General features: G+C 33.7%; 1 protein-coding gene across 2 annotated transcripts in view; it reads right to left on the bottom strand.

Moving 5' to 3' along the window:
- The window catches only part of Grik2 (glutamate ionotropic receptor kainate type subunit 2), a 624,705-nt gene that overhangs the window by 344,728 nt on the left and 265,895 nt on the right, over positions 1-14,082 (bottom strand). For both annotated transcript variants that reach the window (XM_036168913.1, XM_036168912.1), the window contains exons 5-7: positions 12,182-12,363; positions 6,981-7,034; positions 3,518-3,691 (exon numbers count right to left, since the gene is read on the bottom strand). In XM_036168913.1, the coding sequence (XP_036024806.1) occupies positions 3,518-3,691; positions 6,981-7,034; positions 12,182-12,363 (410 nt within the window). The remainder of the gene's footprint in view (positions 1-3,517; positions 3,692-6,980; positions 7,035-12,181; positions 12,364-14,082) is intronic.

The following is a 14,082-nucleotide window of genomic DNA, read 5'->3' as shown; positions in this document are numbered from 1 at the left end:
TTCTTCTTCTTCTTATTATTATTATTATTATTATTATTATGTGTTTTAATTTTATACATCAGCCATGGGTTCCCCTGTCCTCCCACCTCCCGCCCCCATCTCCACCTTCCCCCCAGCCCCTCCCCTCCATTCCCATGTCCTTCAGGACCAAGACACCCCTGGGGATTCATTTAAACCTGGTGGATTCAGTACAGGCAGGTCCTGTCACCACAGTTATTCTTAAAGATTGGACTTTAATAACTTTGTATTTTAAAGATTGCTTTTATACTATACACATTCATCCTGATGATAAGGTGCACTTTGCCTTTTCTATTCTCTTACTAGATCATAAATAACCTCAGCTTTGATATCAATGGACCACACTACCTCACGGCATGAAAAACTGCTCTATTATGAGTCAATACTATGTAGGAAAAATTCTAGAGTCTGTGAGGCAGGCTATCCCTCGGCTTATATTACTCATTATATGAATATTATATATTAGCCACTTCCTAAGAGAAAGATCAATAGTCCATATATGAGAAGACGCAGGAAATGCTACATAAAATGGGCATATTATTGCACCCGAAAGAATACAAAGATCAGAAACTGTGCAATATTTGAGACTACTAGTTACTGGAACAACTGCTAAGCCACACCCCCAAATGTCCATTTGGCAAGACAACTTAAAAACACTTAATGACTTCCGAAATTAATAGGGAACATTAATTGGCTATGTCCCACTTTGAAAATACCTAATTGTTTACTAACCAATCTAATTAAAACTCTAGAAGAAGAGGTGGTGTAGAGTCCTTGCATATTATCTTGAAAGGTAAAGGAAGAACCACAGCTATATGAGTCCCAACTAAACAAGGCATTTGTATATCCTCTGAATCCTTCACTTCCTTTACACTTACTTATTTTTCCCACTAAATTGTCTCCTACAGATATTATAGCAAAATAGGATGAACTTTTGGAATGAATTTATTTACTACACAAGTCCATATAATACTAACTTCTGAGCTTATTGTTCTTGCTCAGTTACTAAACCAGGGGAAGGCCAGACGTAATCATTATGTGGATTTCATGCATGTGATACTATACTTTTTTTAACTAACAATAGTTTTTAAGATCATTATAGGACTCTATGGATTCAAATTTCATTTTCAGATTACCATGGAAGGATAGGAAATCATTATCCATCTGATAAGCAATAGTATTTTCTCATATGAACTGAATTGTGATTACAAAAATTGTTCAACTTTCTCCTGCTCCACAGACAGATACTTATTTTATTGATGGCTCATCTAAGAGTACAGGAGAGATTTATTCTAGAAATTCACTTGATTAATACCTCTTCCTCAGTCCAATGTGTGGAAATGGCTATTTTGATTAATCTATTATGGTTAATTTATAAATGCTTCAATATTATTTCAAATTCTGCTTTTGTTGTAGGATTATTTTTAGCAATGGAAACTGCTTTAATTTCATCTTTACATTCTATTTTGTTCCCATTACTACAGCAAGTACAACATCTGGTTAAAACCAACATATATCCTTTGTTTATTACTCATACTTGTGTACACACTAACCTCCCTTATTTTATTACAGAAGGAAATAATCAAGCTGATGTATTAACCTTCCCTGTTTTTACTTTGCCAAAATGGAAACAGCAATAAGAACACCTACACACTAACAGATTTCATGTATAATATCACATCCTGCTTGGACAAGAGAGACAAATTGTGCAGGAATATCCTATCTGTGCTTCCTTGTTCTGTCATGGTCAGTTAGCTGGAGTTAATTGCAGAGGTAAAATTACTAATGAATTATGGCAAATGGATGTTACTAACTTTGGTTTTGTGCCTCAGATGCCATACCTGCATTTTTGTGTTGATACATATTCTAAATTCCTTTGGACTGAACCTAACTCCTCAGAGAATTCTTCTGCAGTACACTTTTTTCTTATACAAACTTTTGCTGTTATAGAAGTGCCTACTTCTATAAAAATGGACAATGGACCAGCCTATAGTAGTAAAAAAATTAAGAACTTTTGTAAAGAATGGACTATTAATCATACTACAGGCATTCCTTATTATTCTCAAGGCCAGGACATAATTGAAAAAGCACATAGAACATTAAAATAACAATTATTTTTAAAAAATTTAAAAGCTCATCACCAAGGGATCTTCTTGCAATTTTTATTTATTCTCAATTTTTAAAAATTTTCTCAAGGTGATATGTTTGAGAGTTCCACAGACCATTCTGAACTGCTTTCAGATAGGCTTGTGTGCTCATAAGCATCTGTCATTGCAGATGGACCCACTGAAACATTGTGATTCCACTTTAGCTCACAAACCCCATGCCATCAAGAACAAAAGAAGGCAAGGAGACAATAGGAATGATAGCAGAAATCACCAGAAATATCCAAATCTACAGCTAATGGGCAGTCAATCTTATCATCAAAAGTCAAGTCTGCCCATCTGGGGTCAACTTCAGTTACTTCATTAATGACTAGACCTTGGGACCACAATACACTGATTCATTCATCTGAAGGAAGGACTGATTCTAAGTTTTCCTAGGGATTTGAATCTCTTGGCATTTGCACAGGACCTTATAACATTTGTATTCCTATTACAGATAAATGTGTACTTACTTTCTATAAGATAATAGAACTAATAATCATATGGGTCACTTTTCAAGCTATTCTCTAGATTTTTTCTGATCAATATCATAAAGTAAGTAATAGTAATAGATGTAGTATAGATCTTTGTTAGAGTATAACACATAATGTTTTCACTAGTTTAATATTATCCATTGTGTTTATAATATGCTTGCTTATAGGATACTCATGCATCAAATGACAATTAGATTTATCTAAAATATCTCAAATAAAAACAACTCTAAATAGCCCACTATTAAAAAAACAAAAAAGGGGGAACATGTCAGAACATAGTCTAAGAATGGAGTCATGAAGGGGAATTTTGAGTGCTTGTACTAAAATTACAAGAAACAAACAAACAAAAAAGAACCTTGTGACCTCAGTTTTCCAAACACAGAATTGTTCTTGGAATGTGCTTTTGTGTTCCTCCCTGGTTGAGTGGATAGGAGTGAGTTCACTTCAGATTATTCATTATTGCTTGTTGTTGTTATTCAATTAAATATTTAATCTATCCTTTATATGCCTCTAGGGAAAAATGTTTTTGCCACAAGTGGCTTGTCCTTGTGATTGTAACAACTTGAACTCCTGAGAACTTTCCTCATGTGACAACTCTTAACCCTCAGAGTACAAACTGTCTGAGGAACTGAATAAACTTGATTAGTGTATGAGACTTTAGTCCACGTCATTTATCAGCTCCATTCTCCTATGTCCCACCACCTCTAGAGCATTAACAATGTAAAGCTAATAGAATTATTTGCAATCATTCCTCTGCTATTATATCTTTTCTGTCAAGACATCAAACTACTGTTTATGCTCAGGGGATTTAACAATTTATGCAATACTACTTAAAAACACACTGTAAATAGGTATTCATACCGTCATAAATCCATCCAGCAAACCTGAGTCGGGTTTTGGGGGTGCCTGCAACCGTTCCATAGACCACTTTTCAATGATGGAGGAGACTTGGGTATTCTCTGTATTTAGTATTCTGAACCCTGTCATATTTACGCCACTGTATCTGTAGGGCTCCACATCAAGAGCAAAGAGATCCTGAAACAGAAATTTCCTTGTGTTACCAAAAGCAGATTTTATTCTCGAACTTATAGTGCTGAAATCATCACTTCTTACCTTCCTCAGGAAACTTACAGAAGTGCATCTCAAGTGATGTCAAGCATTAAAAATCAATCAGATCCAAATCAACTACCCTCATGATTAGCAAGGCAAATATGTATACTCTGCACATGAACACAAATCTATTGACTGCATTATAATTTAAGCAACAGAGTAACATACATTCTTTCTCTAACATACATTTAATATTTTTATAATCTTTTTTTTGTTAAGGAGAGTTTGACCTTATATTTTGACAGAGGTGTTTTTTTCTTTGCCCTGCTTCTTAACCAGTTACTCACATTGTACTTTTGTTTTTGTCTAAGTTCCTTTTTGTTTGTTTGTTTGTTTGTTTGTTTGGTTTTGTTTTTTTGTTTTTTCTTTTACTTTGTAGAAGCCAAATATGAAATAATGTTCTAATTAATAGTAACTATATAAAAGATGAGAAAAAGTTGTTAACATTACTCATCTTTTTGGTTGTAGGAAATTTGTACTTCCTTCGTTACAAAGGCCCATGTGGAGCCTCACCATAATGTACGTTGTTTCTGTTGACCTCTACAATGTGTACACCATGAAAACCTTTGTTTTGCCTGTTAATTTTCCTGGGAGACATGAGACCAAAGCTGTCAATGAAGTTGGCGATCATGTGGACACACAGCATTAGAGACTTTCTCCACTTTCTAACTTCCAGGAGAAAAGCTCTTCTGAGGCACACTGAAACCCAAGGCACACGAATGTCACTGATCCTGTGTACACCTTGCTTCCTACTCTACTGTACCTTTTAAGGGATAGGCATAAAATATAGAGGAAAGCAACTGGCATTGTCCTATGTTGTACACTTCCTTACAGAGGGATCTTTATAATTTTAGTATTCACTTTATATTATCTATCCAAAGAGATGAGATATACTTTACTCAAGAAGGAAATAATTAATGTATGGCAATATATATCAAGAGGGAAAATAATTAAAATGATAAGAGAATTTGAAGTTAAAAACAAATAAGCCACTTGGTGATTTTTATTGTTAATGACGTTTCACATAACAGGATCTGAGTTGTAATGTGGCTCAAACCACTTTACACAAAATATGGAGGCTTAGCATCCTGAGTATTTTAAGATAAAGGAAACAGGAAAGTATAGAAGCAAAAAGTTTACTCTCTGACCTTCTCTCAACTTTCTCTCTCAAAGTGGAGACATAAAAGAATTCCTTTATTCTACATCCTTTAAAAATAGGTTATACGAGGCTCTTCTGTCACTACTACACAGTATCTCACTGTTGGAGCAGCAATCCCAGACAGTGAACAGTGCAAATGCAGACTCATGGCTGCTCATGGTATCTAGATTAAGTGATTGCTGAGTGTTTAGTGCTAAACAGGACACTTATAATATTTTCTCTAAGTCTGATGGAACATAAAGGAAAAGGAAGCAGAAAGAACAGAGTGTGAAGATAGAGTGACAGGTTGTGAAAATGTTAGCTTCAAGGCATGGCATAGTTATTGCCAACATGATCTCAGCAACTGTCTTGCCTACACTGGGCCTGCATAAGATTCAAGCTGTCAGCAACCAATCATAAAGATGGAATACTGGGCTCTACCCTTCCTGTTGATCCATCAGTTATGATAGATTCTGAGGGATAAATAGTCATTGTTTTAAATTGTGTACCAAACAGTGAGCTTATGAAGCTCTGATGGGGGTTCCCCTCACTGACATTCATATGGTCCTAATTCAAGTCCATAGTTCACAAAACAAACCAAAAAGACACAAACATGAAAAAGAGACCTGCATAGAAAAGGACAGGGCATGACAGAGGTGGGAAGGAAATAAGAGAAGGTGGTGGTGAGATTAAACAGAATGCACTATAAATATATGCCATCTTCTCCATCCTACTACCAAGCTTCTTAAAAACTGTAAAAGCCATCAAGGAAGAGGTGATGTAGCATCACAGCAGATCCAGTTTTGGTGCTTGTGTGTAACATACAGACAGCTGTGCAGAGTCCTGCCTGGAGGTGTCATTGTTTCTCAGAGAGCTATTGAATGAAGACTTTAATAACTATAAAATCAAGGACAGTAATTTCAACATCTTAAAATAAATAGCAAGAACATGTCTTGACTGTTCCTCAACTAAATAGAAAAAAATTCTGCTAGAGAAACTATAGAGAAAAGTGGAATTTTATGGATGATATAAGAATCAATAATACTTTTAAATGAAATAAAGGAATTGATTTGGGGAAAATAAATTAGTATTTAATTTTTTAAATTTATATCAATACCACATATTTAGAATTGAACTATAATAACCATGAAAATTATACATGTGCTTTTAGTCATTGTCTAAGCATAGGTGATAACTGATCATTGAAGATTTGATATGATAATCTTAAGGCAAAAGGAAAACAGGATTCAAGCTGAAAACAAGAAGGAAAGGATTAGTGAAAGAGAAAGTTAGTTCACAGGAGAAATCAGAACCGTAAACTATATGGAGAAAGAAATACAAGTGAAGCATGGCCTGGAGAAGCACACATATAATCCCAGCAATCACAAGACACAGGAAGGATTACAAGTTCAAAGACATCCTGGGCTGCGCTGCATTACAAAGGAGGAAAAGAAGGAAGGGAGTGAAGAAGGGAAGGGAGGGAGGGGACAGAAGGGAGGGCAGTCAACAACCATTTACAAAGGAGCAAAGACAATTTTTCATGCATAATAAAGAAAATGTCATGGGTATTTAAAGACAAATATAAAATAAAATTTAATTATTGTCAATTAAATCATATTGACCTAAATAGTTACTAAACATGGACATTAATCAACTGAAAGGGCAATTAGAAAAACCTGATTTCCAAAAACACACCTAAATCTAGCCAATAAACAAACAAACAACAAACAAAACAGAGCAGAGATAATAACATAAGACATTATGGCTGTCTAACAGATTATACTTCGTTATTTTAAATCCCTCTATTCCTTTAAAGTCTCTGGAGACACATAAACAGACGTGCAACACTTTCAACTGATAACTGAAATGATATTATCTCAAAACCATCAGCATCCCCTCAAGAGTTATTAGTTCTTTCTCATGATTCCTTACAGGTTATATTAAAATAATATAAAGTAGAAATGTGCTATTCATTACATTATTTCTTCTCACTCAAAACCACATTTTCCACCCATTTTATGAGTCATGGTAATAAAATCTACAACATTATATTTTATGTTTTAATAACTTACTTACCAGAGTGGTAAATATATAATGATAGTATTCTGTCATCATTCCCATAGCTAATGCCTAAGAGGTAAAGAATTAAAAGAAACAAAAATATTAATATTGAAGGTATAAATAATATGAAATATATTATTTCAGTGACAGGTAATGATAAAATATACAATTTAATGAATAATTAACCTCAATTACTACTGGTACATAAAATTGGACCATATTGAATTTTCCCAGTAGTAAGAAAAATTAATTAAAAGGATGTTTGAACTAATTCTTCTGACAGCAAAGCTATTTCTTGAATGTTTGCAATGGTAAGGCTGATAGTATTATATTTTGACAGCATTAAAACTGTTGTAAAACTTGATATTAGCACATGTCTGTTCCTTATGTTTGCAATATACTCACTACAAATATCTTAGTGAGAGGCATCCTTTTATTTGATTTGCTTTTTTTTTGAGATATTAGCAAAAAAATCTGCAAAGAACAATGTAAAATAGTACCTTTTCTTAGAACCTAAGATATGACCTTATCATTAATGAAGGAAATGTTAATCATAACTTGTGAGAAATATGGAAAATTAACAGAATAATTTTGGCTTTATTTAAAGATCAGATGAAAATTACTGTTTTTGTTTCCCTTTTCTATAGCTCTTACCAATTTTTGACTGTCAATAATCTTAGATCAAGTACTTTTTGTATTAAAATTTGCAGTAATGAGAAATATGCCTGTCTTTTACCTTTTAAAATTAAGGAAACTGAACTGAATAATAACTGACAGTGAGAACTAAAAACCCATGCATTTTTTTAGCTGAAGAAAGAGCTCCTAGTTGGAAGCAAGTATTCTCATCTAATAGTCTTCCCAACACTATTAAATATGCAAAAATCATTTGCTAAGTAGCTTTCTCAGCTACAACCTGTGTGCAATGAACAGGTAAGCTTCATAGACATCAGTAGGCAGTCACCAATTAAGTAGAATAGAAATTACAATTTTTAACATTCAGTGAAAAAGAATAGCCACTTCAAAAATGAAACATATGTAATAATTAATCAATGCTTGGCAAATCAAAGATTTAAACACAGAAAATTATTTAGGGTAAAAAGTCACAGATTTCTACTTCTTGAATTAATGACAATTTTATAGCCTCTGGTCAAGTAACCATAAGAAAAATAAAGGGATATTTTCCTCATTAATTATTTACATTATCTTTTTCTGTAGAGAAAGTTTGTTGCCAACAAAAGTTGCAGAAGCCTGCTCTTCTCTACACTCAATCAATGGCAGGTCAATAATATCCTTGTTTCTAAAAACATTAGCTCAAACTGTGCAGAAATGTATAAAGAATAAGTGGTACAAATAAAATATCATTAATATTACTAAAGTATATCAAAAGTTAAATAAATATAGTGAATATTTAAACTATAAAAACATTATAACTCAGGTTCAACTCTTATATGCACTGGCAGGACACTAGGTCATAACAAAGATAAATAAACTACCCAACGGAGTAAAGGTGAATTCATCTTTATCATTTGGAGTCTAGAACAAACTAAAAGACATTTGGAGACATGAAATGTGAGAACAAAGTTACTCAACTCAACGAGCACCAGGGAAAATGTATGAGAATTGTCTAAGCTAAATGCACATAGATCTTCATACTACAATAGGTATATTTATAGGTTTTTCATGAAGGGAGAATGGCAACTATATGCCTGCTCTGGAAATTATGACTGTTGTTGTCAGAAGGGAATGTTTCTCTACAAGACAAAGTCGGTTGTGGTCCTATTCTGTATATGAAATAAAGAATTGCCACTAGAGATTTAAAAAGAAAAAGAAAAAGAGAAACAGCAGCTTAACTCAGTCCAATCCAGCTTAAATCTGATGCACAGTTAAGTATTTCAGGAGACACATCCCGTGATCATGGGTCTCTATTTATTATGCCTCCCAACTCCATTCTAACCACCACAAACTAATGGTATTCAATTTGGACTTCTTCCTACATATTTATCCATGCAATTTTATAAAAGTATATGTTATATATTCTCAAAATTATGAGAATTCTAAAATTATCTGAATTCTAAAAAATCTTGCCTTTTCCTTAATAATTTGCAACTCCTAGCATTTCAGGCCAGCATGCAAAACTGTGCTGGGGTGCTGGGGATGGGAGCTGAGCTATGATGAGGGAGTCAGGTAGGCTTGCTTCTGACATGAGTGCTCTACTGGAGCCATAGGTTTCTTCTTCTTTATTACCTTGAAGAGAAGTCTATAATATAAACTGCGATGGTTTATGGCTTTATTTGACATTTCTCCAAACTCTCATTTTGAAACCAGGAATCAACCATAAACTATAATATAAGATCTAAAAATATAAGTACTCATCTTGTAACCTCAGAAAAAGAGGATTATTATCTCAAAGATTAGTTTAATAGCCACTTGCTCTGTTTCTTTCTTTAACTATAAATCAATGTGTCTTCCCAAACCTCAAACTACATAAAGGAAATATGTCTGCACGTTCTTGATAATATTACTTGAGAGGCCTCAAAATAAATCCATTGGAACATACATCATATTTTCAAGAAGACCAAAGATTAATTTATTTAAGACAAATTAAGGATCTGAACTATGAACTATTTTGTCATCCAGGCATATAATGTGCAAGGTATTTACTCTGCCAGTTAGATTTAGTAATAATATTGTTCACAATAACATTGTAACAAAAGTGAAGGTCAGGGAGAAATTACATATTAAATATTAATTTTATTTTATAACATGCGGTTGTGGGGTGTATTAGCCTTTACATTTTTCCCAGATGAAGGTTTTTATTTCACATTCTCTGATCTCAACTTTGAAGTCCTTGGTTATGTTTTTCCTATGTGATAGAATGTCCTCCTGTGGATTTACTTTAGAGCATCTTGGTTTTGCCCTAGAGAATCCTCTGTCAGAAATTTGAATAGAGGTGAAATTATCTGCTTCTAAGGCATGCCCATCGATTAATGCACAAAACATGCCTCTAAGGGAACTTAGTAAGCCCCGAGCTTCACTCTCAAAGCTCTCAGGCAAAAATGCAGTTAGTTTGAAAGAAATGTTTATTTTTTTCTTTCAGAAAACAACAAGATTAAGCTGACTAAGGCTATCAGTTTTTGCTTTTCCTAATAGTTCTTAGAGGGAACACTCTTTCTGAAAGCTCATCTACTTTTGCTGTTCAGCTCTGAATGTATATCTTTGGTAGTCCTACATCAGCCAATGTGGAATAATCTCAGAAACACACATACATCCCATCACACTGCATCCTGTGCTTGGTTTGATTTCCATTGATGTGATAAACACCATGACCTAACACAATGTGGGGGAGGAAAGGGATTATTTGGCTTTTGATTTGGAGCACGGTCTCCTTTGAGGGCTGAATGACCCTTTTACAGGAATCGTCAAAGATCATTGAAAAACACAAATATTTACATTATGATTAATAACAATAGCAAATTACAGTTATGAAGTAACAACAAAAGTAATTTTATGTTTGAGGGTCTCCACAACATGACAAACTGTATTAAGGGGTGTCAGCATAAGGAAGGTTGAGAATCAAAGTTCTAGAGTCATATCCCATCATTCAGGGAAGTCAGGGCAGGAGTTGGAGGCAGGATTTGAACCAGAGACCATAAATGAACAGTGATTACTGTGGTCTCTGTCTTACACCCAGCTAGCATTCATATACAACCCAGGACCACCTGCCCAAGAGTGGCACCACCCACAGTGGGCTGGGTCCTGCTCCCATCAATTGCAAATCAAGAACATGCCACACAGGCGAATCTAATGAAGACAATATCCTCACTGAGTATATTTAAATATTGTTTGGGGTTTGTCTTCATTTTCAAATAGAGCAGGGTTTGTCTAAGGAATGATATAAAATAATGGATACACCTAATAAGAGGAAGAATGCACTCTGTTACTGGAGGTTTTCTCATCTTCCAGACAGCAAGCACAAATCAGTTAGATATGAAAAGAAAAACCTTATTTATTGCTTATTGAAGGCCCAGAGAACAGGTGCAAGATCATTCTCTGTCAGGAGTAAAGAGAAGACTGTTTTTCTAAATGTGATCAGGTATTGTTTGGAAAGTATATGAAAAATCTTCACTTTTGCTTTTAGTGTTTATTCCACTATTATAATCATACTGAAACAAATTAAAAACAAAACCAAGCATAATCCCTTATATACTTATCACCTACATATAAAGCTAGAGCAATATCCAAATCAATGAAATATTTAACTGTAGTAAAACCAACATACATACTGGAATATTGGACAAATACATGCTTAATAAAACAACCATGTTATAGCAAGCATTTGTTACTGGTAGTTATATTTAATGGAATATAATTTGACATCCGAATTTTCACCACTCCCCACTATAGGTATTTTATCCCATACTCAAAGGCTTAAAGCACAATTTACTAATTTACCCAAATTACCATAATGTTAGCCCAATATTTTATAAGATTAAAAGACAAAAACAAAGATGTGAGTTCAAATCCACATTTTATGACTCAATTAGTACGTGATGTTCTGCATTTAGTCTTCAGCACCAACCCCTCATTTATAAGAGACTACTAAATAATCCCTACCCTCTAGATTGCAGTTAGGATTATAGTGTTGATGTAGTGTTATTGTACTTGTTGCTGTTTGAAATTTCCTTTTAGGAAGGCAAGGCTTTATTGTGGAATGAATACTGAGAACATCACTTGGTTGGGTGCTGGCTTCTCTGCACTTTCCTTGCTAATGCATGCTGTTCAAGTCACTCAGTCTCTCTGAGATTAGACTGAGATAGTCCAGTTTTCTTTGGTTGTGGGGATGGTGGAAAAAGAGCACATATGTAAAGCATTAGATACTAGATGAATCTGTCTCATCTTTATCTGTTTTATACTACTGGTTGGATATGTTATTCATGGACTCTTTTTTTCCCCTCATTCTGAAAAAAACAAAACAAAACCTGTCACATTAATCAACAGTCAATTGAAATTAGCTTCAAAATTACAATGTTTTGAAGACCTTCAATATTATTACATTTTTCCTAAAACAAATTAACTGAAAGTAATTGTCAATTTTTCTATTGTAAAGTCATACTAAAATGAGTTCTGTGACTTTTTAATTTAAGTCATTGCCTTTAAAACGTGAGGTAAAGAAAATTGTATAAGAAAACTAAGAATTCAAGTAACTTAAAGTTTACCTGCTTTAAAATGCCTGCTGCCATTTCATGGCTGCAGTCGAAGATCACATGGAACTCTTTGCCTCTTTTCATTTCTTTCAGCAAAGGCTTTGCATCCCTTGTATCAGCTGGCAGCTGACGGATTTTAAGTCGAAGATTGTACCTTGATGGAGCTTTGATGAGTTCTTGCAAGCGAATGAGACCTTTAATTAAAAAAAAAAAAAAGTAGTAGAAGCAAATCAGAATAGCTCATAGAATAATGAAATGTAAGTCTGAAATGTGATTTATCTTGGTCACATATAGTTACTTTGGTACAGGCCATGGCTTGGAATTCCTTTCTACTTTATCTATCTATCTATCTATCTATCTATCTATCTATCTATCATCTATCTATTTATTTATCTTGGCCACATATAGGTACTTTGGTACAGGTCATGCTTAGAATTCCTTATTTATTTATTAGTTTGTTTATTTATTTAAAACAGTGTTTAATTATGTCAGTATGGCCTGAAACTGATTATGTAGTACAAGATAGCCATGAACTCCAAGTGATCTTTTTGCCTCAGCCTCCTGCGTTTTGTATAACTTTGTCAAATAAACACACCAGTATATATAACTTCAGATACTAAAGAAATGTACACTCTCCTAGACAAACATCTTTCAATTATGACTCAAAATATACCAAATCACTAATCTATTTCAGGCAATCATAAATTATTTTAAAATATTATTGTTATTTAGTGATATAAATGATTTTGAAGTACTTAACCCATTTAACATGTGATACATAAAAGCCTGATACTAAAAAAAAAAGAACACATAGTTAAAATGTGTCATTGAATTGTGATTGGATAAAGTGAAAAAAAAATGTCCTGTCTCCTCCTACTCTTCATTCTTACATCTGTCAGAACAGCTGTATATTTCTTTCACTGTATTTCTACTTTGTGGTTGATATATTGTGCACCCCAATAAATTTATCTGGGGATCAGAGAACAGAACAGCCACTACATTAAACATAGAGGTTGGGCAGTGGTAGCACTTGCCTTTAATCCTAGCATTCTGGAGGTAGAGATCCATGTGGATCTCTGTGAGTTCAAAGCCATACTGGAAACAGCCAGGCATGGTGACATACTCTTTTAATCCCAGCACTTGAGATTTCATATCTTGCTTGGGAAAGACACACACACATCCCTGGAAATAATGATAGGAAGCAGAAAGGTATGTAATGTGTGAGAATCAGGAACTAGAGGCTTTTAAGCTTTTAGCAGCTGTTCAACTGAGATCCATTTGGATAAGGACTCAGAGGCTTCCAGTTTGAGGAAACAGCTGAGAAGATGGTGAAGTGAGGTTAGCTGGGGCTTGTTCTGTCTCTCTGATCTTTCAGAATTTACGTCAATAGCTGGCATTGAGGCTTATTTATTTATTTATTTATTTATTTATTTATTTATTTATTTATTTATTTATGTATACCATTTAGCAATCTGCGTTACACTACTTTCTATGAAGAACTACTTTGTTGAAAATTATTACCATACTAGTGAAAAGTAAGGTTTGTAAATAACTAATGTTTCCCTTTTCTCTCTCCTTTCTCTATGTACTTGTGCATGTTACCTAATTATATTTGGTAACAGGGATGGAAATAAACTCCACAATTAAAAATCCACTGTGTATTCAAGATCATGAGAATAAAACCACAATTTGTTTTTAAATATTTTTATTTTAGTTATCAATGTAGTACCACCATAAATAATATTATAAATGTTGTTGGAGATCCAAACAATTACTAAAAACATAAGGTAATAATAAAGAAAAACTTCTAAGAATCATTCATTTAAATAATCTTAGATTTTTTTAATCTAAATGTCTACCCTCCTCATAATACATAAATTCAAACAAAACAGATACTAACCTTGACTGGATAA

The sequence above is a fragment of the Onychomys torridus genome, chromosome 19, assembly GCF_903995425.1.
Source record: "Onychomys torridus chromosome 19, mOncTor1.1, whole genome shotgun sequence".
NCBI classification, from domain to species: domain Eukaryota; kingdom Metazoa; phylum Chordata; class Mammalia; order Rodentia; family Cricetidae; genus Onychomys; species Onychomys torridus.
This window is presented reverse-complemented; position numbering and strand designations above follow the sequence as displayed.